Raw genomic sequence first — 24,094 nt, 5'->3', positions numbered from 1 at the left:
GTCCATTTCAGAAAAGTGTATATTATGTTGATTAATTATAATTTGTGATGCTTTTAATGTGTCCATACAGCTGGTAATGGTTTATACTATTTTCTTTATATTGCTGGGTAAATTTCACTTAGGGCTTAATGAAATGTAACTTTACATAATTTAGCAGAGTAGAATTATAAAGTAGTAGAAAATGGAAATCATCAAACAAAGTATTGGTATAAAAAAGTACTTGATTAAACATAGTATAGCCTAAGTTAAAACACAAATGTATTTTCTAATTATTCGATTAAAATAAAATATCAATACCTTCAAAGGGAACTATGGTTTGCCTGTCATCATTACCTTATTGTCTGAGAGTATCTTATGTTGGTAAATTGTAAATAATCAATCTTCATAAAAATCACAGCCAATTTATAAAGAGCTGCACAACCTTGCTGTGAAGAATGTTGCTGCTGACCTTCAATGCTCACTTGAAAATAAAGTGAGGTGTGGAAGTAAATGTCAAATCTTTGAAAAACATTGTGTTTTTTTTTATTTCTGAACAAATTGTTGAAGGTCCCTGATGCACACTGCAGACTTTATTTGCTTGTGCATCAGTTTGTGCCAATTGGGCTCAAAATCATTTTCTCATATAAATGCAAATTAAGTTTCCTGTATCAAAGCAGGAGATAACAGAGATGAAAAATATGCATCTCTCAGCATGACTTAAATCATTTTAATTTGCCACACTCTTCTGTAGCCGAATATGAACAAAATGGCTGAAGAGTTGGTAATTCTCAAAAGTATTTCCACCCAAAATGCGTATGATGTGACCGAAAAACATTCATCAAAGTAAAATGGCTGCTTGGACTAGAACCATGCTTTTTTTTCTGAACTCACAAACAGGACCAGAATCTAGAAGCTGATACTTATTCTACTGCCTGCTATTTCAAGTGTTATGTGGATAGATGACGTTGAACTAACTGATTTTTTCAGAGCTCTGAGCGCAACTGCAACCACTTCTGTTCTCCCTTGATGTTGAAGCGACCTCCTCAACATCTCTCTCTCTCTCTTTCCATTATCCTCAGACTTCATGTTTTTCCATTTCAAAATAAACCCACAGAAAAGTCTTTGTTCAATTTGCATTCATTTCCTTTTTAAATTGCCAGAAATTCAATTAGTTATAGTCTAAAGCTGACATCTGCTTCCATATTCATGTCACTGGCATTCATCGTATTTCCATCTGCATTATGTCTTTGTGATTGGGGAAAATAAATCTCATTTCAAGTTAAAAGGTGATTCTAAACCTCTTGCACACTACCTTGACTAAGATAATTACATTTTGGAATTGACCCACAGTGTGACCTGAGTAAGGAACACATAGATCTGTATATTTCATGTGCTTGGGGTTAAAAAAACAGCAATGAATCATGTTTTACACTAGGAAATTATTGTGTGTTTTGGTTGGTAAAACTTCAAATCTGCGAAGAGGCTGGAATATAGGTTATTCTTGCCAACATAGAAAAACATCTGGCACAGTGCATGGTTACAGGTACAAGTACAAATAATAAAGAAATGAACTTAAAGTATCAAAGTAAAAGGACTCGTACTCGTCCCTGGAGTTTGACGTATTATCATTTATGACATTAGTAGATTGTCCAATTGCATGTGTTGTATTTTGAAAAATATTCAAATGTTAATGTATCATCTTAATATGCAAAGTAACTGTCACAATGCACATGTTAGGTCACGTTTGTAGTTTTGTCTGTGTTGGTGTTTTTCTTGTCTTTGGGTTTCCTGTCTTATTGTGTTAAGTGTTCACCCCCGTTTCCTGCCTGTCTGCTTTCTGTCTGTTTCCCTCCCTGATTACCCGATTGTGTTCACCATTTGTCCTTGTGTTTCTCCTCCCCTGCCCGGCTGTTTCTCGTTGTCATGATTACCCCTTCTTGTATTTAGTCTTGTCTCTGTCTGTGTTCAGTGTTGGGTCATTGTTTGTTGGTGACGGAGTTCACCGGAGAGTGTTCTGTTCTGTATCCTTAAAATAAAGGGTTTCTCAAAAGTTATCTGCATTTGGGTCCTGCTTCCTTCACTCGACCGTGACAGAATGACCCAACCCGAAATGGACCCAGCAGATGACCCTTTTGAGGTGGAGCTGCAACAGTTTTCTTTTCCTTTGGAATGTTGCCACGATTGGTGGAAGGAAGCGTCCAGTGTTCGGCTGAAGGAGGCCGCCCTGGTAGAGGCGCACCGGTTGGCGATGGAGAAGCCCGACTTGGTGGAATTCTTACCTGACTGGATGTTGGACTTCCTCTGGAGGTGTGAGTTCCAGCCTGCGGACTACAGACGTCTCGGAGTGTTCCGTCTGGAGTCAACCTCTGCTTCTTCCCCAGTTCCTGCTCCTACTCATGAGTCTTATGCTGGAACTCGTCAGGCTTATGGAGGCCCACGGAGCATTCAGGCGGCTGCTAAGAGGAGTCGTCGCAAGGCCAGACAAGGAGCCCGGGCCCCAGCAGCCATGGTCCCAGTACAGGCCCCAGCAGCCATGGTTCCTGCCCCAGTGCAGGCTCCCGCAGCCATGTTTCCGGCTCCAAGGCCGGCCCCAGCGGCTATGGTCCCGGCTCCGGGAGCGCCCTATACGGCCGTGTTTCTGGCGTCGAAGCTGGAGCTTATAGACAGGATTCTGGCTTCAACAGCCATGATTCTGGCTTCAATTCCGGTCCCTGCAGCCATGGTTTCAGCCCCAGTTCTGGCCCCAGCAGCCATGGTTCCGACCCCAGCTGCCTTGGTTCCAGACCCAGAGCTGGTCCCAGCTGCCACAGTCCCATCTCGGGTTCCCTCCTCTGGTCCCTCCTCGAGTCCCCTCTCTAGTTCCCCTCTCGAGTTCCCTTCTCTAGTTACTCTTCTAGTCCCTCCTCTAGTCTCTCCTCTAGTCCCCTCTTTAGTCTCTGTTCGAGTCCCCTCTCTGTTTCCATCTCAAGTTCCCTCTCCAGTTCCCCCTCGAGTCCCCTCTCGAGTTCCCTCCTTTAGTCCCTCCTTTAGGCCCTCCTCTAGTTCTCCTCTAGTCCCCTCTGTAGTCCCTTCTCGAGTCCCCTCTCTGTTTCCATCTCCAGTTCCCTCTCGAGTTCCCTCCTTTAGTCCCTCCTCGAGTCCCCTCTCTAGTTCCCTTCTCTAGTTACTCATCTAGTCCCTCCTCTAGTCTCTCCTCTAGTCCCCTCTTTAGTCTCTGGTCGAGTCCCCTCTCTGTTTCCATCTCAAGTTCCCTCTCCAGTTCCCCCTCGAGTCCCCTCTCGAGTTCCCTCCTTTAGTCCATCCTTTAGGCCCTCTAGTCCCTCCTCGAGTTCCCTTCCCTAGTTACTCCTCTAGTCCCCTCTGTAGTCCCTTCTCGAGTTCCCTCTCTGTTTCCATCTCGAGTCCCCTCTCCAGTTCCCCCTCGAGTTCCCTCCTCTGGTCCCTCCTCTGGTCCCTCCTCGAGTCCCCTCTCTAGTTCCCCTCTCAAATCCCCTCTCGTGTTCCTTTCTCCTGTCCCGTTGGAGGTCCCGCAGAATACTCCCCTGCCGGGGGTCCTGCCAACATTTTCTCCTGTCCCGTTGGAGGTCCCGCAGAAGACTCTTCTGCCGGGGGTCCTGCCAACCCTATATCCCGTGCCGTTGGAGGTGCTACCGGGGGCCCTGCCAGCCCCATGTCCATCACCGGTCTCGCCGGGGTTCCTGCCAACTCCTGGTCCTTTTCCGTGGGGGATCCTACCGAAGCCTGTCCGACCGGCTCCGGTTTCTGTCCGGCCGACACCGGGTCCTGCCCGATCTCCGGAACGGGCCCATCAGCGCTTTCCTGCCCGGCCTCCTGATCCTGTCCGGTCGACACCGGCTCGAGCCCGGCCCCCTGAGAGCCGCGGTCTTCGCCCTCGAGCCCGGCCCCCTGAGAGCCGCGGTCTTCGCCCTCGTGCCCGGCCCCCTGAGAGCTGCGGTCTTCGCCCTCGGGCCCGGCCCCCTGACTCTTCCTGCCGTTGCCTTCGCCCTCGGACCCGGGTTCCTGACTCTTCCTGCCGCTGCCTTCGGTCCTCCATGGTCCCCACCTTGGACTCTGTTTTGACCCCGGGCCGTCCGCCCGAGACCCCTTCCTGGTTCTCTGCCTTGTCCCCGGGCAGTCCGCCCGAATCCCCCTTTTTGGACTGTACCTTGCCCCCCGGGCCGTCCGCCCGAGACCCCTTCCTGGTCCTCCGCTGTGTTCCTGGGCTGTCAGCCCAAGACCCGTCCTCCGGACCCCCTCCGCCCACCCTGCTTGGGGTTTTGGACTTTTTTGTTTTGTTTTTTTTAGGGACGTCTGGAATCCGTCCCTTGAGGGGGGGGTTCTGTCACAATGCACATGTTAGGTCACGTTTGTAGTTTTGTCTGTGTTGGTGTTTTTCTTGTCTTTGGGTTTCCTGTCTTATTGTGTTAAGTGTTCACCCCCGTTTCCTGCCTGTCTGCTTTCTGTCTGTTTCCCTCCCTGATTACCCGATTGTGTTCACCTGTTGTCCATGTGTTTCTCCTCCCCTGCCCGGCTGTTTCTCGTTGTCATGATTACCCCTTCTTGTATTTAGTCTTGTCTCTGTCTGTGTTCAGTGTTGGGTCATTGTTTGTTGGTGACGGCGTTCACCGGTGAGTGTTCCGTATCTCTGCATTATCCTTAAAATAAAGGGTTTCTCAAAAGTTATCTGCATTTGGGTCCTGCTTCCTTCACTCGACCGTGACAGTAACTACATCTGTCAGATACATATAGTGGGTTAAGATGACGTATTTTCTAAACGTACAGAAGCAGATGGCAGAAAATGGAAACACTGTACACTATACCACAAATTAAGTAATTGGGATACATTTAAAAAAACTCCCATTTAGATTAAATCAATTGATTGCCTTTGTTTACTAAATACGTTTCTTTCAGCACCATGGACAAAAAAAAGGAAAAGTTTTGTAAAACAATACATTGGTGTGAGGATTACTTGTGTATTTTAGCTGTGTGGTTTATGTGAATAGATACTAGAGTACTGTGTAATATTTCTTATGTAGGAGTTTTTATTGATTTTTCACAGGTGATTTTTAATATAATTAATTCAGCAGCTTGTCAACACCTTCGCAAATATATCTGTTACTGGAACAACTTATTAAGTTATGTTGAGCAAGTTTAAGGAACGGTTTTCCCAGTTTTAGAAATATTTGGGAAAATGTTATTTGGGGGAAAGAAGGAACAAAAATATAATCTAAAAATCTGAATTCATTGGTCTAAATCTAAGAGCTTTAAAATTAGAGAAAAGTTTCCTTAATTGAAACATTTTACATATAGAACAAGAATGTCAACCATTATTTAACAATATTATATTGCACCATTATATTTTTATTAATTGAGAAAATGCAGAATATGAAGGAACACGTTTTAAAACACAGTCTGACTGATAAGATACAGCTTTTCGATGCTCCTGAACACATAATCAGTGAAGTAACCAAGTATAGCAAGTAAAACACAATGCAAATATTGGAAATAGGCTCTCTGTAACCGTAAAAATACATATTGTCTGAGGAGTAAAACAACGCTCGAGTGTCTGAGCCACATTAAACACATACTGTCTGCAGGGCGTCTCTTCTTACTTACGGGCGCCCCCTGCAGACTCTCTGCGGGACAACAGCTGCGTGTGAAAACATCCTGCATTCCTCAACACTGCAGTTCAGCGGCGGGAGCCTGACTGGATCAACACCTCCGGCCGGAGATCCACTGACCGCTCGGCAGGGAGCCCGGTATGGCCGCGCGGACCCCGAGCCAAGCCGCGTCCCCCAGATGGCGGAGTGAGTGAGGATGCGCCTCCCCAGCTCCATCTTTGTGTCGGTGTCACTGTTCACAGCTGAGACCACGGCAGCGCTGTACCTCAGCTCCACGTACCGCTCCGCCGGGGACCAGATCTGGCAGGGGCTCACGCTCCTTTTCACGCTCGTGCCGTCCGTGCTCGTGCAGCTAACCCTCACCTTCATCCACCGGGACCTGGGCCGGGACAGACCTCTCGTGCTGCTGCTGCACATCCTGCAGCTCGGACCCATCGTCAGGTCAGGGCTGCCTTGTTTATTTCTCTTTCATGAAGATGCCATGGTGGCCCTAATCACCGTGTCACGTGACCAAACATCTAGGTGTCCATGCGTAATTTGTGTGGTTAAAAACCAGCCCGGCCTGTTTGCACATAAGCTGTTTACAGACGGTTTGATTAATGCTTTCGCACATGCTGTTGTTTTCATTTATTCGGCCTTTTGTCTGCCTGTATGCTGATGCAGTGGATGTGTGTGCGATATAGTTGGGAAATAAAACGCTGATCAATATTCCTGTCGATGTACCTGCATAGCCACACAGCTGGCAGCCACCGCTGTTTTGTAGGCTCCTTTCAATAAGATCTCCTCCTCCCCCTACACAGTTTAATCATCCTCAGCTGGGTCTGATTTATGCATGGCTGCTCTGTCTGAAGGGACATTGAATCACACATGAGGAAGAAGGGGCTGACACACTGATGGAGGACCCTTTAAAACATATGCTGTAAACCATAATAGGCCTGGTTTTTCTTTCCTTTTATATATATATATATATATATATATATAGGCCATGGCTTACACCATGTGTATATATACATACATATATATATATATATATATACATGGTGTAAGCCATGGCCTGACTTGGATGGACCATCTGCCTCAGCTATAGGAGCCTAATCCTGCCTGATGTAGAAATAACTGTGGATGAAAACCCATATCATCTTCTGTAAAGTAAACTGATTTGCCGATCACTTGGCTTATATCTTCAGCTTTTCATGTGTAAGAATTTGCTTCGTTTTGGATGTCAAGGAGTCAAGTGACAAAATAATTGTTGGATGCAGCCCCGATGCAAAGCCATTTTTCAGTAAATGTATTGAAAATGTAGGTGTGATTGAGTACAAAAAAAGGTTGGCATATGGCAGCAGTTAACGTCAAGATCACAAACAAAACATTGGATGCCGAGTAAAGATAAAAAGTAGATGAATACAAAATGGGAAACTTTTTAGCTCCCATACACTTTATTTTAGTGAAAGAAGGCGTCAATGGACAACATGACAAAGAGCAAGTCACCAAACTAGTTTGATCTATATGTGTATAATTCCTGATAGGACTTGATACAAAGACAAAATGCATAACCAATGCCTGGGCAAAACACAGAAGAGAGTCCAGTTATTAGTAGGTTCAAATAATAGTTCTCAAGAGAAAATCCTATTTTTTAAGTTAACATTGTAATACATGGTGCAAAGACTTGTAGGATGCTGTCACTAATCAAAAGCTGGATTTTTCGTTTGTTAAAAACAAAACATGTCTTAAATGTGTATATTTCCTGTATTACTGGACAAAACAAGCTGTTTGACTGTAAACATTTGGGCTTTTAGCAATCAGTTTTTTACTAGTTTCAGACATTTTACATACCATGGGAATAGTACATTCAGTTTATTAATGATCATTTAACTCAGTTAGTTAAGCTAAAATGTAAAGTGTGCAGCTTTTCTCTGTTGTTATTATCATAAATTCAATATTTGGATTGTTAGTTGCACTTCTGGTTTAACACCTCTCATTAAGATCCGCTGAGTACAAACTTAGCAACTGATAGAGACGGTTATATCTAAATATTCATATTTGAGTTTTTTACGTTAGTTGTATTCCCCTGGAGGACCAGTTGAACACACGTCACTCGCAGCATGTTGACTCCCTGCAGTCTGACCTGTCTGCCTGCTTCCCCTCGAGTGTTTTTCAGAAGATAAATGTTCAGACATGTACATCTTTCTTTAGTGAAGAGCAGAACTAAGAATAGCACATGTCGCTGCCGGCTCCTTATCTCCAACAACACAACCAGGGAGGGAAATGTTGTCCGACAGCTGCACTTCCTCTTCTATTCCGCCCAAAACAACACTTCTTCTAACATATACACATACCCTATCATTAAGGGCCATACCAGCAGTGGTTAAGTAAGTTCCTTAAGTAATTAGATCTCTTATTGTAGTTCCTTATAAGTGTATGTTTTGCAAGTGTGATCACTTCTTCTTTTACAGCTCTAAACAGAAGTGGACAATACTGAAAGTACATTTCTTGCCATGTACAAAAGAAACGCAAAGTAAATGTACTTTAGCCTTTTAAAGTCTCCCTGCACTCACAAATACATTTAGCTTATAATTACTATAGTCTTAAGTACCATTGCAGGGTTATGTATGTGCAGAGTTTTAAACTAGGATCATATCAAATCTGAGGTAAAGACAACATGTACGAGCATGACGTGACTTTTGACATCAAACCTAACTTAACAGCCAATTAGTTTAAAATGAAACTAACAAAAGAGATATGTGTGCACCAAGTCTGGGAATAAACCTTTCTGGGAGGTAGGCAACATTGTGAGTCCAGCAATTACAGTTGTAATATTTAATTAATCACGTTTTTAATGAAGGTATAAAACATTTGTACTTTGTGGAAACATATGAGACACACATTATGTCCTCTAAGGAGCCAGATTGCCATGAGGCTTGGTGGAAGGGTATAGCATGGTTCAGGGAAGAGCCCATGACATGTTGGAGTGGGTCCAAAGTATGGGGCGGATAGAGGCAGTATTTCCCTTGTGGAAATGGTCTTGGGCGTAGGTCTGTGCTGAGTTCCCTTATAGTTATTCAATGCATAGTCTTTTTTGAAGTCCTAAAATATATTTCAACAAGCAATATAGGAAGTCTTTTGTCACTAGTAACAAGATGTTAAGACATCGCTGATATGGCAACATTTAAGATGATGTGGTGAAAATGTTAGCAGCGGTTGCTTATTTATACATCAAGCTGTTATGGAGCAACATTATTGTTCCTTGGAAGTGGTGTTTGTAGCCACCTGGGGAATGTTAGCCCAATAATCATGTATTCTCTGTTTCGGGTTTCTCTCTCTTTTGCTGTCTATTACCCCACTACGTTCAGAAGCTAGTCTCTAATTGTGTCTCCCTGCTGTTTTTGGCAGAGCAGATAATATAACGTTTTCAGAGCTTTCTTACTGAAAACAACTGTCTTCTGCTGCTGAAAACTCAAATATGAGCTGTGAGGGTTTACCAAACTCTGAGGGCCAAAAAAACAAACCTGACCTGAAGGAAACTCTTGGGTCATGATTTACTTCGAGTGACAGCTTTACCTGCAAGTAGAAACTAGGGTTAAATTGAAATAAATAGCTGTCAGCTACTGTGAGATATGATATCTGTCTGTTGTTTGCACCCACTCCATCTTAAGAGACACATCTTCTCTACAGCATGCTGAGGTCAGCAGAAACGCAGCGTGTGACTGATTTCTATCTCTTTATCCTTGAATGGGAATTTGGTATTTTCTTTAACATCTGAAAAGCTGCTGACTCACTTAAAACCTTTCCACTTTTATTTATTTATATTATTGAATCAAGTCACTGATGCGTGTCACTCCAGCTGATGCAGCACCCCTGGGTGTAAATCCTCCTCCCTCACTGTTGTATTGCCTTGAACTCACCTCGACCTGACTTACCCTGACAGAGAGCTAATTGCTGGCGTACCAATAGATAATAACGATTGATAATACCTGTTAACGATCCCCTCCAGTCTTACTAGGCTAGTTCTGAATCCATCAATAATGCATGGAGCTCTATTGAACTTCATAACTAAAGCACCAAGAGCTGAGTCCATTAAAGGGAGTAATTCATCAAATCCATTAATAGTTTAAACATGTTACCGTGACAAGACATTTCATTTTCCAGCTCCCCAAATGTGAGTTTTTGTAGATTTATATTTTGGTTATGGACTGTTGTTCTTCCAGAATGCGGAATCGACTTGTGCTCTTGGAAACTGTGACGGCCATTGTTTTACCATTTTCTAACATTTTACGGACCAAAACACATATACAAAAAAACTAAACATTAGTCAATAATGAATAGATTCAGTGCAACAGAATGCAAAATATGAACAAAATAACTAAAATGAACAAACGATTGACATGGTTAAGGTTATGTAACCAAGGAAATATTGGAAATGAATAGATGAATACATAAATACAAGTGCATCTCTGCCCACTAAACCACCTTCCTCCCGTTTAGAGAGCTGTTTGATGGACGTCTTCCAGGGAAGCCATTAAGGGAAACCAAATTATCTTAAATAAATACTATTATCCTTCAGTGCAAACTCAATGATCTACTGCTGCAGGGTACTCTACAAGTAATCTGGCTGAAGCTATACTGAGAGTATTTCAGATGTTATCCAGAGTTAAATAGTTGATTTGCTGTCATTGAGCCGTAAGCAATTGACTGTCTATGAGGAACACTCTGTTTGATCATCATCTATTATAAATTACATTAAACAAACTGTACCTAAATGTCAGAAATTACATTTCTCCCCCATAGTTCACAACGTGTTAGAAATAAGATTTCCAATGGCCAACGTGAAAAGGAGGAGAGATGACCGCTAGTGTGAATGTTTCTAGGAGCACCTGCATGTTGTTTCATCCCTCAGGAGTTTGTCTAATCTTCAGTGAATACACTGAGCAGGATTATTTAAAGAAACTTTGTTTGTATATCAAGTAGAGATAAGAAAACAATGAATGTCTGTTGACCATAAAAATGGATTTGAAAGACTTTTTGAGACACAATTATTGACTTTATTGTGGTTTACAGGCATCCATCGACTCTAAATAAGAGAGGTTCAAGAACAAGTCAGTTTGTAAACAGTAGTATTATCATATTTTTAAAAAATGTATACATTTGAATAACTATTTTAATGAGATCATGTTTCCCCCATTGTAGTTATATGATGGACTTTGTGCTTTTCTATCCCACACTGGTTTATGATAAATACCTGCAGGAGGACTATTAATCCTGAGCTGTGCTGTGTGTCCTTGTTCATTCTGCCTCTCTGAATGCTCTCCCTCTCGTGTTGCTCCCGCAGGTGTCTGGAGGCGTTCTGTATTTATGGCAGTGTGGGCCGTGTGGAGGAGCCGTATGTCAGCATCACCAGGAAGAAGCAGTTACCTCGCGGGGGTCAGTCTGAGGAGGTGGAGCGGCAGGTGGGGCAGGCGGAGGGGAAGCTGTTCACACACCGGGCAGCCTTCGCCCGCTCCTCTGTCATTCAGGCCTTCCTGGGGTCGGCCCCCCAGCTCACCCTGCAGCTCTACATCTGCGCCCTGCAGCAGGGGGTGTCCATCGGGAGAGGTGAGGAAGCCTGTACTTTAATGTGTCACATTTTAATTGTCTGGCCACGCGTTACATCAATCCACTTCACCGTGTGGGCTGATCAGCTAAGTGCCATGTTTGACATAAGAGGATGGTGTTTTCATGAGTCAAAGTGGTGTTATGTAACCGCCTCTCTGATACCAAGGATGGCACATATGGTGTTTCCCTCAGCCAGTCGCTGCAGAACTGGCTGTCCAACTCTCTGTAGCAGCCAGCTTGTATTTCCCTTCTGAGAGATTTAGTAAGAGTTCACACAAAGTCACACCAGGACATCTGGTCGTCGAACAAGGACAAGATAAAATATGTTATAATTACATAAATCGTACTTCCTCTGCTCCGGCGGTCTGACACTTCTATTTCACGCTGACCGGTTTAACGGCCTCCATTTGATGAATGGGAGCTTGAAGGTCTTTTTAAAGGAGAGCGTCACCAAAGCCCATATGTACATTTAACACGTTGCTACAATCATTCCTCCTAGTCATACGAGCAATTAAAAGCTACCTTAAGGATGGGTTTTCAGTGATGGTGCTCCACAGTCCTGTTTTAGTTTATCCAAAGCTAATATGAAGCTATTTTTATGAGTAGAATCATTCATCCACAGTTTCAGTCTTTTAGTCCCAAATTGTCTCTTTTTGTTTCGATCCCTATTCTCTGCACATGGACACATTAAGAGATAATGTTATACTAAAGAGACTGAATCAACTAGTCTCATATTTACTTTACTTAATCTTTGGAATATATACATTTTTGATATTCTCCCCCATATGTCACAATGGAAACGTGTCTGAAATAAGACTTTTAATGTGAAAAACAGGAGAGACTACAAGCAAAACTAGTGTGAATGTTTCTACCATCAGGAGATTGTTTATTCTTCAGTGAATACACTGGGCATGGTTATTTAAATACACCTTGTTTATATATCACGTAAAGACAAGCTGAGAAAACAATTCTTTTGACCATAAACATTTATTTGAAAGACTTCTTGAAACAGAATCATTGCCTTTTTGTATGTACAGGCATACATAAGAGGTTTCTCAATTCTTAAATGTGCCCTCCTCGACTCCTATCCTCGAGACTTAGTCCCACAGGAGATGCGAGCGGAGGACTGAGGAGGGGAGCCGAGGAGAGAGGAGGGGAAGCAGCAGGCGGTTAGATAAATGAGAACTCCTCTCCTCTGAGCGGTCATTTTAAAGAGACGTCCATTAATGATGACAGAAGGCACAGCAGCCTCTGTCTGATGGACAGATGTGTTCATGACGACTTATATATTTACTTTTAATTCATTCACAGTGCGGTATAATGAGACAATAACAGGCTACAGATGCGGACACACACACACACACACACACACACACACACACACACACACACACACACACACACACACACACACACACATATATTTATATAAATATTAGGGCTGTCAAGTTAACGCGTTAATAACGCAATTTTTTTTTAACGCCACTAATTATTTTAACGCGATTAACGCATGTGTATTTTTTTTGCACATAGCTCCAACGATCCAACACACACACACACACACACACACACACACACACACACACACACACACACACACACACACACACACACACACACACACACACACACACACACACACACACACACACCCCATTTGTATTGTATGAGAGAGGTTCCAGGTTGAATTGAGGCGAATATTTGTAATGTTCAGAGGTTGTTGTTTAATATTCATGAGAATATTTGTCATTGTTCAAATGATAATAAACATTAGCATAAAGCATATTTGTCCACTCATATGTTAATAGGAGTATTAAAAACTTGAAAAATATTCCTCTAAGGTACATTTAGAACAGATACAAAATGTGCGATTAATTTGCGATTAATCGCGATTAACTATGGACAATCATGCGATTAATCGCGATTAAATATTTTAATCGACTGATAGCCCTAATAAATATATATAATTTCAGAATCAAACAAGTATGAGAGCACTCTCATAATAACGTAACACAATCAGAGACTGGATATATCCCCCCCCCCTCTCTCTGGTCGCTGAAATGGGGAATTGAAATTACGGGCCAAAAGTTGTATTTACAAGTATTAAAAGTAAGCAGAGGACACCAAACCAACTGAGACCCGTCTGTCCACCGCATGCACTGTACCACACACACATCTACACACTGTACCACACACACATCTACACACCGTACCACACACACACACCTACACACTGTACCACACACACCTACACACTACTGTACCACACACACCTACACACTGTAGCCTACCACACACACCTAGCTCCTAAAGCATATCAGGCTACAGCCGTTGTGTATTTTATTATGTGAAGCACTAAATGGTCTTAGAAAAATATGGACTCTTTGTTTGTAGTTATCTACTAAACTAAAGCAAATAAAGAGAGTAGGCCTGTTATACTGAGTGATATATATTATACACACTGCTCTGCTTTCTGCACGGACCTCACAGCTGTTCTCACTGTAAACATCGCGTCGCGATGAAAGCAGTTTCTAAAATAATATCCAGGGGATGCATGCAGAGCTGTCATTGGCTGAGATAAGTCCGGCCGTGCGTCACGCCTCCACCGTTCCCGGAAATGCATCCGCGGAGGAGCCATGGAGGACCCATCAGTGTATCCTCGGTTAGATCTCCTCCAGAGAGCCTCCTCGACGCTCGGTCCTCGGTGTGCATTTAGAGAAATGAGATGTCCTTCAACATGGCGCGCTGAAATTCATTTCCGGGTCACTACCGGAGGACCGAGGAGTCGAGGAGGGGAAATTTGAGTATTGAGAAACCTCTATAGACTCTAAATAAGAGAGGTGCAATAACAAGGTGTGTTAAAAATAACGAACATGTCAAAATATGGTATAAACGTTTTCTGCTGAATTTGTGTGTTTGTAAACTGTATTATAATATTTTGAATACTTCTCACTGAAGATTTGTAAATGTATTTATAGGCATCTGTGTAATTTTCAGGTAGGCTATTATCTCTTCATATCTTTTACCAAAAATAGTAGTACTCCTCTGACACGATGCATGTAATGGTATTTAAGAAAGCTGCCTTACAAAGACAAAAACAATGCATAGAAAATCAGTGAAACTCATATTTTGTCTTGATATTTCTGTCTCTTCACTACCAGGCACGCTGATGGTGATCTCGCTCCTGTCCATCGTGTACGGAGCGCTGCGCTGCAACATCCTGGCCATTAAGATCAAATACGATGACTATGAAGTGGACGTCCGGCCCGTGGCTTATATGTGCATTTACCTGTGGAGGAGCTTTGAGATCGCCAGTCGGGTGGTGGTGCTGGTTCTGTTCAGCTCTGTGCTGCAGCTCTGGATCCTCCCTGTGGTTCTGCTTAACTTCATAGTGTTCTTCTTCTACCCCTGGATCCTGTTCTGGCTGAGCCACTCTCCGTTCCCTGAGAATATAGAGAAAACTCTGACCAGGGTGGGAACCACCATCGTGCTCTGCCTGCTCACCTTCCTCTATGCCGGCATCAACATGTTCTGCTGGTCCGCTGTGCAGGTGAAGCTCTGCGACCCAGACCTCATCAATAAGTCCCAGAACTGGTACCACATGGCCGTGTACTACGTGCTGCGTTTTATGGAGAACGCCTCGCTGCTCCTGCTGTGGTTCATGTATAAAACTGAGGTGTACAACTTCATCTGTGCCCCGCTGCTGGTGCTGCTGCTGCTGCTCGCCTACGGCATCGCCATCTTCTTCATGCTGGTCTTCTACCAGTTCTGTCACCCGTGTCGGAGGCTCTTCTCCTCCAGCATGACCCAGGGCCTCTGGACCTGCTCCTCTCTCCTCTGTCTCTCATACAACTCTGCTTCACCACAGAACAGGCCCACAGGAAAGTCACCATGTCCCCCCACACGTAAAGAGCCAGCCAATGACGGAGCCCAGGACACATCCAGCGACACCACCTACGACATGCCTAACGAAACAACGTATGACATGCTCAATGATACGGTCTGCGACTCTCCCAATAAAGTGAGCAATAGCATCGGTATTGGAATCAACGGGGACATTAACCACAGTGTATCCTGCAACGCTTAAAGCACCACAGCTGTAGGACGTGTGCCATCCAGAGGAGCCACTGACAGTTATCATACCCTCTGTAACCTTTTAAGTGCCACGTGAATCTCTTTGGCGAGTTGAGTTGACCCCTTTTCATTATGTCCATCTCAACTCTGTTTTCTACCACTGTTAATCAACAAGAAGCTAATGTGTTCTATACCTGGAAATGCAACGAAGAAGCCGGGGTGGTGCTCATCTAACATCCAAACTCTTCACCCTGCAGCCTTTACTATAATAAAAACACGGACAACACAGTTACTTCTCACGCTTTGGAGACTGTGTCCACGTATATGCTTGCATTACGGATCCCAAGGCGCCATGCATATGACTTGATTGTATTTAGGATCTCTATTTGGCATGGAGGTGTGCACGTTTGAAGCATCAGATGAACCTCTGCGGGGGGGGGGGGGTCTGTTTTGTACAGGGTGTTTTCTGAACCCCTCCCTCTAGTTTTATGGCTGCAAGCAATCAGCTTTTTTACTCCTTGATGAGAGCTTTATCATTAACACGCGTTGCTTCTGTGATGTGTCTGTGCTTGGCGAAGAGATGTGAATATCAACATACTGTTTTAAAGTGCTCGTTCACACGTGAACTGTAACGTCTCAAGCATAATTGAGTTTTGCACGTTTACAAAAATGATTTAAGTGGCGTTGGTTCAACTGTTGAACAGAACTGGCTGCAGTGATGTGAAATGCTTTGTTTGGATATATGTGCTTTTCTAATTCATGCTTGTTATGTCCGTCAGCTCTGTGTCTGTGCGTCTCACTAGATAGAATATTTACACCAAATGCACACTGAAATAGTTTATATCTAATGGAATTTTTTTTAGTTGTAACCTGTATCTTTGCTTATTTTCAACCTTTATTGTGAAAGTGTGTGTACAAGGGAGAGAATGTCAGTGTTGTTTGTTTTTGCACCTAGTCCTTTTTGCAATGTATCTGCAGAGGGATGAAAACCTCGGGTATCAAACGAGTGCTCCTTATGTTTGTACAAATTAGATGAGCCAAAAAAGATGAGAAATCTATTGTACACAAGGAGCATCCTCAAAAGAACAACATAAAAGGCATTCAAACAATAATACATTTATATCTATATGTGAACATTCTCAGATTAGTCTTATTTTCAGCCGAAGCAGTTACCAAATATAGTCCTGTTCTGACCTCTAGTGGACATAAAACCAAACTGCACCTTGAGTACCTTCAGTGTCCGTCACATTCAGTTTGTTGGGATCAACTCTCACTCGGATGCAACAACTGCAACAATTAACGAATGCACTGTAGATGTTACAATACATTTATTTATTACACAGCCTTCATTAACTCAATTTTACAGAAGAATATCAGGATTTCTACGGAATAATTCCAGGAAAAGTGCATTAGTCGCTTTGACCATTAAACTCCATCATACTGAAAAATGCACACATATCTGCAATAAATATAAATCAATTGAAATCATTAAAACATTAATGCAGACTAGTAGAGCCACTTTATACAAGACGTCAGGTAGCTATTTAGCATTTTCTTCAATACCAAATTTCTAGACGGCATCTGTTTTATTTGGGAATGTACTGAAGAAGAGGAATGAAGACGAGATGAAGAGTCTACCGCCATGTTAGCAGCTCTGTGCGGCTCTTCTTAAGCATTACAGTATTGCAGTGTATCCTGAGGAGGATTTGAATGTGTGTTTAGCACATTTCATTACATTTACTCCAAAAATGGACACTGCCATCCCCAGAGCCTTCATGGTGGCATGGCTATAAACTATTAAAGTTTTACATTATGCACAGATAACAACAATTCGGACACAAAGAGAGAAAATATTTAGTTTTCACTTCCGAAGACTGGCCGTCTAATCAAAGTACATGAATGTTTGAGGTCACCAGGTCTCTAGAATTCCATATTTTCTCAGAGAAATGCCGTGGACTAAAACCACGACTCTTTATCATGGCGTGCGGTTGTTTCAGCCTGTGGGGAGAAATACTCTACAAACAGGGGGTATCATCAGAGGATCTTCTTGGTCACGGTGCCATTTCAAGCTTCACACATGGCGGAGAGAAAGCAGCTCACAGCATCACAGCAACAGCAAACACACTGACCACACAGTACATGGTGCGGTTCTCCCACCGGGCTGTGCAGCTTCCTGGAAGACAAACAAGCAGGAGAGAAAGTATTTCATTTCTAGTCGTTACTCCTAAATTAATTCTCTAAATATTTTCAAACACAACAATTAGAGCTGGAACTATTAATCTAGTCAAATTGATCAACAGACATTACATATTACCACTACATTAATACTAATACCACTATTAAATTATATTCTAAATAAGTTCTAGCTTTTTGGGGGTTTTCTGGATTGGAGTGGGAGAAATGTAGGAAACCTGAAGTTATAAACCTGTGATCGGGTTGGTCGTAGTGTACATAAATAAACAGTATACAATAGAAAATAATAGAAAACATAAAAATACTAGCATTTCGTATCCAAATTTATAATCTTCTTTGCTTTTTCCTGATTGAAAAATATATGTATACAGAGAATTATAATCCCTCCTATAAATCATTTAAAAGTGTTACCAGCTCTAGTTATCAGTCATTTCTCACCATCAGTGGTAGTGTCCCAGTAGCAGGAGTTGGCTGTGTGGAGACCAGCGCCGCTCTTCTGCATGATCGCACAGTTTACTGTAACAAACAGAGTATTCATGAGTCGAGAAGAAGCTCCACATGTCAACATTGCATCCTGAGTTTTCTCCATGTTATTGTTTATGATGAGCAGTTTCCTCACCTATGTATTTGAACGGCCGCCCCTGTTTCACCAGGTGAGTCAGAGAGTGCTCCACGATACTGGCCGTCCACTGGTTCACTTTATTCTGGTTGTAATCTGTTCCACCAATAACACCTTCCACACACTGAGACAAAACCACACGGAGAAGGTCAAGCACACTCATCACTTTAATGTGCAGTAAATACAATTATCTGATGTTAACAGTAATTAAAAAGTTACCTCTTTAATTGAGATATTGACCTCATCGGCATTGAAGGCAACCTAGAGACAATAAAAACAAATAATTAACACAGTACGTTTGTGGCATCATGCTTGTTCTATTTTGTATTTTTCCATGGAGAATCCACCTAGACTGTTTTTCTGAGTATATATAATGGTCAATCTGTGAAAGAGTTCAAATTGGCCTTACAAATGCAAAGAGGTTTTGTAGTCTAGCACAAATCCCATAAGCAGGTGTACAATAACTAACAGTATTTAAGTAGGTAAGTATATATCTCTTTTTTAAGGAGTGTTATAATAAAGACTAGAACATACGGAGATTTATTACATTAACTCAGAAACAAATGCAAAAAGCCTACAGTACATCACTGTCATATGATAACAAGTCAAATGACATAATGCAAGACCTAAGTTACTCACTGAAGAACACATTATTAAACACGTGTAAATTACACTTATAGTTAGGGTAAATAAAACAAAAGACAGAAATGGGTACACATTACATACAAAATACCAGTTACATTTGGTAGCAGTCTTATTATTACTTACATTAGTAGGTCACTGTTGCTGGCTGTATCTGACGTTAATAGGCTACTTATTTTATAAATGTAGTTAAATTATTATGAATGAAACGACAGGGACCACACCCAAATGGAAACAGCCTGCATCACTGAGCTAACGATAGAGCTAACCGAGGCGTCTTTTTATTTTAGCTTTGTAGATTTATACAGTGAATTAAATGTAATTCAGAAAAAAACTTCACCTCATCTCCAGGGTTATATTCCTCCATCACTTCTACTGACACAGAGGTATTTGTTAGTCCGTTATTCTTTTTTATTATCGCCGGTTTGCGTTTCCTGTTTACTTCCTGCTGTCCAGAGTCAAAGAGCACAGACACATCTGACTGGGTTTATTATGTCGCCCCCCTGTGGTGAAGCCAGGCACTACAACCTCTACATCAACACTATTAACATGTATTACTATTTAAATATTCATCTTTATTTTAAATTATATTTTAATATTTAAGTCTGTTTTAAAATAACGCTTGCATTATGAACACAGACAAATGTACACTTTTTGTGTATTGGTTATTTATTTGATATGGGCAAAGTTGATTAATGACTGCTGTAAATGCAGCAACCTAATGCAACCTAAAATACTGTTTTTCATCATCTCTTGACACAAAGCTTATTACATAGAACATTAATAATTAATTCAAATGTTGCAATGAGACGTATGGTGATTTGAAACAAGGTTTATACAACGTTGTGATGTGTTATGCAGGACATCATTATATTGCATTGTCAACATACATAGAAAGCATTAGCAACATAGCCTACATAAAAACTAAACAACTGTGGCACTATAAAAGCAAGAAAAGAGGCCACCGTTGAAGATCAGGTCAGACTGACAACAGCACAGACAAACTGGTTGTATAACAACCTGTATTGAACTGGAATAAGGTCCTCTTATTGTGTTTCTCCCTATCACCATCTCTTCTCTGCTTGTCAAGTTGAGCATGACTAACCCATTTATTTCACACAGAATTAAATAAACTGTCACTCTGCAGGAGAGCAACACACTCCCAGAGGATCTGAGCAGGGGAATCCATAATACATAATGTACGACCGGTGACAGGAAGGAGTTTCCCTGAACCTCTTTATAGCCCAGCACTGCAGTATATAAAGTAACGACCCGGATTAATAGGGTCATTAGGGAAGAAAAAAACAATCTGAGTTAGTGCAGGAAAAAACGGTCGCATATTAGGAATAAGATAAATAAGCCTTTTTGTGACACACACACACACACACACACACACACACCACGCCCCCTCCTGTTGGGAACACCCTGGATGTGGTGCTCTGCCTTCAGACGGTGCCTAGGCGCACACACACCGACACACGCTCCCCTGATCCCGGTACTCTCCCGGTCCCCCGCGCTCCCCTGCCGCCCGAAGCTCGCCTCTCTTCGCGGCCACCAGGTAAGAAACCGCCGCCCTGCAGGTCAACCAACCATGCACCGGGAATCAAACCACCGTGTTTCTCTGACATATGGCACAGTCAGTCGCTACCGCTTGTCTCCAGTTAATGATCGTTGTGTCTTTTCCTTGTTTGTTTTTTTGGTGTGTGTGTTTTGAGTGGTCTCTCCACCCTCACGACCTCGGAGGATTAGTCACACGGCAGCGGAACCAGACAGTCCCACTGTCCCACTTCCCCGGCTAAAGTTGAGCGCGTTTGGGCAGGTGCAATGCAGCAAAAAGCTTATTTTCTTGCCTCTTGTTGGCTCTGCTGGTTTCGACGGCAGATTAACCTGCAGCTCAGTTAAATTATAACAATTAATCTTGCAGTAATTAATAAACTTGGTGGCTGGTGATGTTGAGAAATGTATGTCATGATATGTATGGAGGGCAGTGGTTTAATTAATTGATGCCCTTCTAGATTTTATTAGACTAGCTTTTTATAAACCAAAGTGAATTGAGAAAACCAATTTAATGTTCCTATAATATGTCAGTTGCTAGTTAATGATGACCTTGTCTAGTTTCTCGAGTCACCAGGATATCCCAGAGATTTTCAGGGAAAACTACTAAAGGGGATGACATACACACAGAGAGAGATGCTGCTAAATGTCTTCAGAGCTGGATGTCTTGCTCAATGTTCTTGAGGTGCAGCAGAAGAAGTGTCTGGTACTCTCTGATGAAGCAACATGCTGACCTCATTATAATTAATTGGTGTGTTTTTTTGTGCCTCAGATTAGTTGGTGTTGCATTTGTGTTTGATGCTGCCATAAAATGTGAGATCCAGTTGATAAAAGAAATGTGAAGCCTCTTTTGAAGATGGTAAGATGTTGTCAGCCGCAGGATTTGAAGTCTCATCAGGAGCCAGAAGTCCTGGTTTGAGGCTGGAATACATGATGTATGGAGGATGAATTACATTAGGGTTTAGGGCGGACTACATTTATTGTTCAACCAAGTAAGAACAGAATTTTGACTGATTATTGAACACTCTGATAAGGTTTTTGATTTCACAAGACTAAACTTTGTCCCAACCAACAGTCCAAAATTAAAATGTCATCTGGTTGCTTTCAATTGTTGAAAGGTTGTCCGTTTCCACTCGAAATTCTGTTGTATTGAAGCTCAGATTGATTTTTGTATTAAACATGGGCTGTAGAGTACTGTACTAATTTAGCATTATGTGTTAGTCTTATTTACTGTTGTTAAGTGTTTCATTATTATTTGCTAGTTTAATGATACATTTATCTTATTAATCTGTCTTTCAGCACTGTCAGACTGGCTGCTGGCCTCTTACACTGAGGAAGTAGCCACAGGCTTTGTGTTGCCAGTGTTTTGAAATTATCCACTAGGTCTGTGTCTTTAAGACTGGAAAAGCTAGACATTAAAACAAAGCAGTTGTGCTAATACATTTCAATAACGCCCATGAGTTCATTCATTATCATTAGGTCCATTATAGTGGATGTCATTTTAAAATAAGCAGCCTGTTGAAGGTTGATGGTGTAAACTTCCCTGACACATTTTGCATTGCTGTTTTTCTACTCTTCAGACAGCAAGCCCTTGCTGCGTAATACCGTCTGCCATACTATCATTTTTCATTGTGACGCTTCCTTAAATTGGTCCATTTGGCTCCTGTGAGCAGTAGATGCAGTTCTGCTGTTGCTGTTTTATCATTGTCATGGGGAGAATGGCTTCCTACGCTTTAATGCCGCTCACGCACACAAGGCAGCTGAAGGGGGGGGGCACATGGGTGAATAAAGAAGGAGAGAAGCCTGGGAAGGAAGGGATTCCCTGACTTCACCACACAGGCAGCTATATAGAGCTCATCCAGCTGAGTAGAAAGAAGCCCTGGGCTGTGCAGTCACACAGGATTAGAGGTCTGCGTTGCCACGATCTGGTGTGTGTGTGTGTGTGTGTGTGTGTGTGTGTGTGTGTGTGTGTGTGTGTGTGTGTGTGTGTGTGTGTGTGTGTGTGTGTGTGTGTGTGTGTGTGTGTGTGTGTGTGTGTGTGTGTGTGTGTGTGTGTGTGTGTGTGTGTGTGTGTGTGTGTGTGTGTGTGTGTGTGTGTGTGTGTGTGTGTGTGTGTGTGTGTGTGTGTGTGTGTGTGTGTGTGTGTGTGTGTGTGTGTGTGTGTGTGTGTGTGTGTGTGTGTGTGTGTGTGTGTGTGTGTGTGTGTGTGCGCATCATTATCATTCTCTCAGGCAGTGCTGTGAAAGGCTGCAACTCATGGTGTAAGACTGATGTACTCTGACCTACAAAACCAAAACACTGTGATTACATATTTCGTTTATTTGGAGTTCAGCCTGGAATAATACTTTTGACATTAAGGCATAATTATCATAGCCTGCAGCGTGTACCATTAGCAATAATTACATCACATAGACTTTGACAGAGAGAAATAGCCAACTACAAAGCTACAACTTTAGCCTTATATCAACTGGAAGCTAGATGATGACGTAGCTTTAACTGACAAAATATTTTACTAATGCTTTTAACTTGAACGAAACAATAAACCAAAATCTTCATGAATCAGTTGATTATTCCATTGGCAAGCGGTAACTAAAGAAGGGGAAAAAAATAGATAAATTCCTGTCTCATATTTTGAATTGAAACCCTCAATTTACGTAACTATCACAATATGGTTCAGATTGAGCATTTAACTCAAGTGGTGAGGTTAGACAGGTGTTTTTGGGCACCCAGTCTCGCGAGAGTTCTTCGAAAATGTTCACAAATCAAGGGTTAGTCTACCATCTCAACATGACTATAGAAAAAACATTGAGTCCCTACAAACAAGCGAACAATGATGTTCAAATGACACATAATGGTCGTGGGATTTAGACTGTCTCTCACATAAATCCTGTCCACTCCCTTGTAATATCACCAACAATAAACAGGACAAGTGTGAGGAAGATTCACATAATATTCTGCCTTTAAAAACATGAGCCATCATTTAATATGATCTCATTAAACGGACTATAATCTGCATGATTATATCAGGATTATCTCAGCTGAGGACCTGAGCTGCTGCCACAGAGCTTCTCTGCTGCATACAATAACGTCTGATCTCATAGTGCCATGATGCGCGGGGTTTCCCTCCCGCCCACTCACTGATGCGGCTCTGGTGCCGCACCGTTTGGTATGCAGCCTATAGCCCCATGAGATGCAATCGCCTCCTCGTTCAATCAGGGCCTCAGCAAGGCAATCAGTGGAAGCCTGTCGATGCACATACACTGAAGATGTGGGAGGGAAGAAAACACTTAAAAAAGAAGAAATGTAATTTGGAGGCAGTGCTGAGAGGAATGACTCAGGTCTGTGAGAGATTGCTGGTCCGGCAGTGATGCCTCTGTGTCTCCCTCCCCAAACCTCTGATGTGTTGACACATGCCACACACACACTGTGGGCGCTCTGTGATGTTGACCTGCGCCCCTGAGGGGGATGCTGGGCTGTGATGGAATGATGGGACACTTCAGCCGGCAAATCAGAAAAATATGCTCAAAACCAATTCTGTTTTTTAAAATGACGTGTGCTGTATGGAAAAGTCAACACATCAGAGCGTACATCAAACACTGACATTAATTAGATTCATTGTTAGCAAGTCATGCACATCAATGTGTTAAATCAATACATATATGAACAGATTAAGGACGGCTGTGATGACATGGGAGTCACAGCCTCAGTATACGTATTGACGTATATTATACGTGTTGACCGAAAACATTTGCACTGTGAAATTATTCAGTGGATATAAAATGGACAATAATGACTGTCATTGGGACTACAATTTTGCCTAAAT

At 42.4% G+C, this 24,094-nt stretch overlaps 3 protein-coding genes across 5 annotated transcripts in view; 2 read left to right on the top strand and 1 right to left on the bottom strand.

Moving 5' to 3' along the window:
- Positions 1–5,713: 5,713 nt before the first annotated feature.
- Positions 5,714–16,375, top strand: xk (X-linked Kx blood group (McLeod syndrome)). The gene is made up of 3 exons (XM_034109825.2): positions 5,714–6,041; positions 10,927–11,189; positions 14,351–16,375. The coding sequence occupies exons 1-3, from the start codon at positions 5,797–5,799 to the stop codon at positions 15,274–15,276; spliced, it is 1,434 nt and encodes a 477-aa protein (XP_033965716.1). The 5' UTR covers positions 5,714–5,796; the 3' UTR covers positions 15,277–16,375.
- Positions 16,376–16,576: 201 nt separating this feature from the next.
- Positions 16,577–19,179, bottom strand: dynlt3 (dynein light chain Tctex-type 3). The gene is made up of 5 exons (XM_034109827.2): positions 19,058–19,179; positions 18,295–18,336; positions 18,076–18,199; positions 17,895–17,972; positions 16,577–17,436 (listed from the first exon to the last, which is right to left on the bottom strand). Exons 1-5 carry the CDS (start codon positions 19,082–19,084, stop codon positions 17,360–17,362), a joined length of 348 nt encoding a protein of 115 aa, XP_033965718.1. The 5' UTR covers positions 19,085–19,179; the 3' UTR covers positions 16,577–17,359.
- Positions 19,180–20,140: 961 nt separating this feature from the next.
- Positions 20,141–24,094, top strand: part of sytl5 (synaptotagmin-like 5) — a 33,542-nt gene continuing 29,588 nt past the window's right edge. For all 3 annotated transcript variants that reach the window (XM_034110621.1, XM_034110622.1, XM_034110620.1), the window contains exon 1: positions 20,141–20,275. The gene's annotated coding sequence lies outside the window, so the exon portion shown is untranslated. The remainder of the gene's footprint in view (positions 20,276–24,094) is intronic.

Source organism: Pseudochaenichthys georgianus, chromosome 21 (assembly GCF_902827115.2).
Source record: "Pseudochaenichthys georgianus chromosome 21, fPseGeo1.2, whole genome shotgun sequence".
Classification (NCBI taxonomy): Eukaryota; Metazoa; Chordata; class Actinopteri; order Perciformes; family Channichthyidae; genus Pseudochaenichthys; species Pseudochaenichthys georgianus.
Note: the sequence above shows the minus strand (reverse complement) of the source record. Positions and strands in the feature narration are given on the sequence as shown.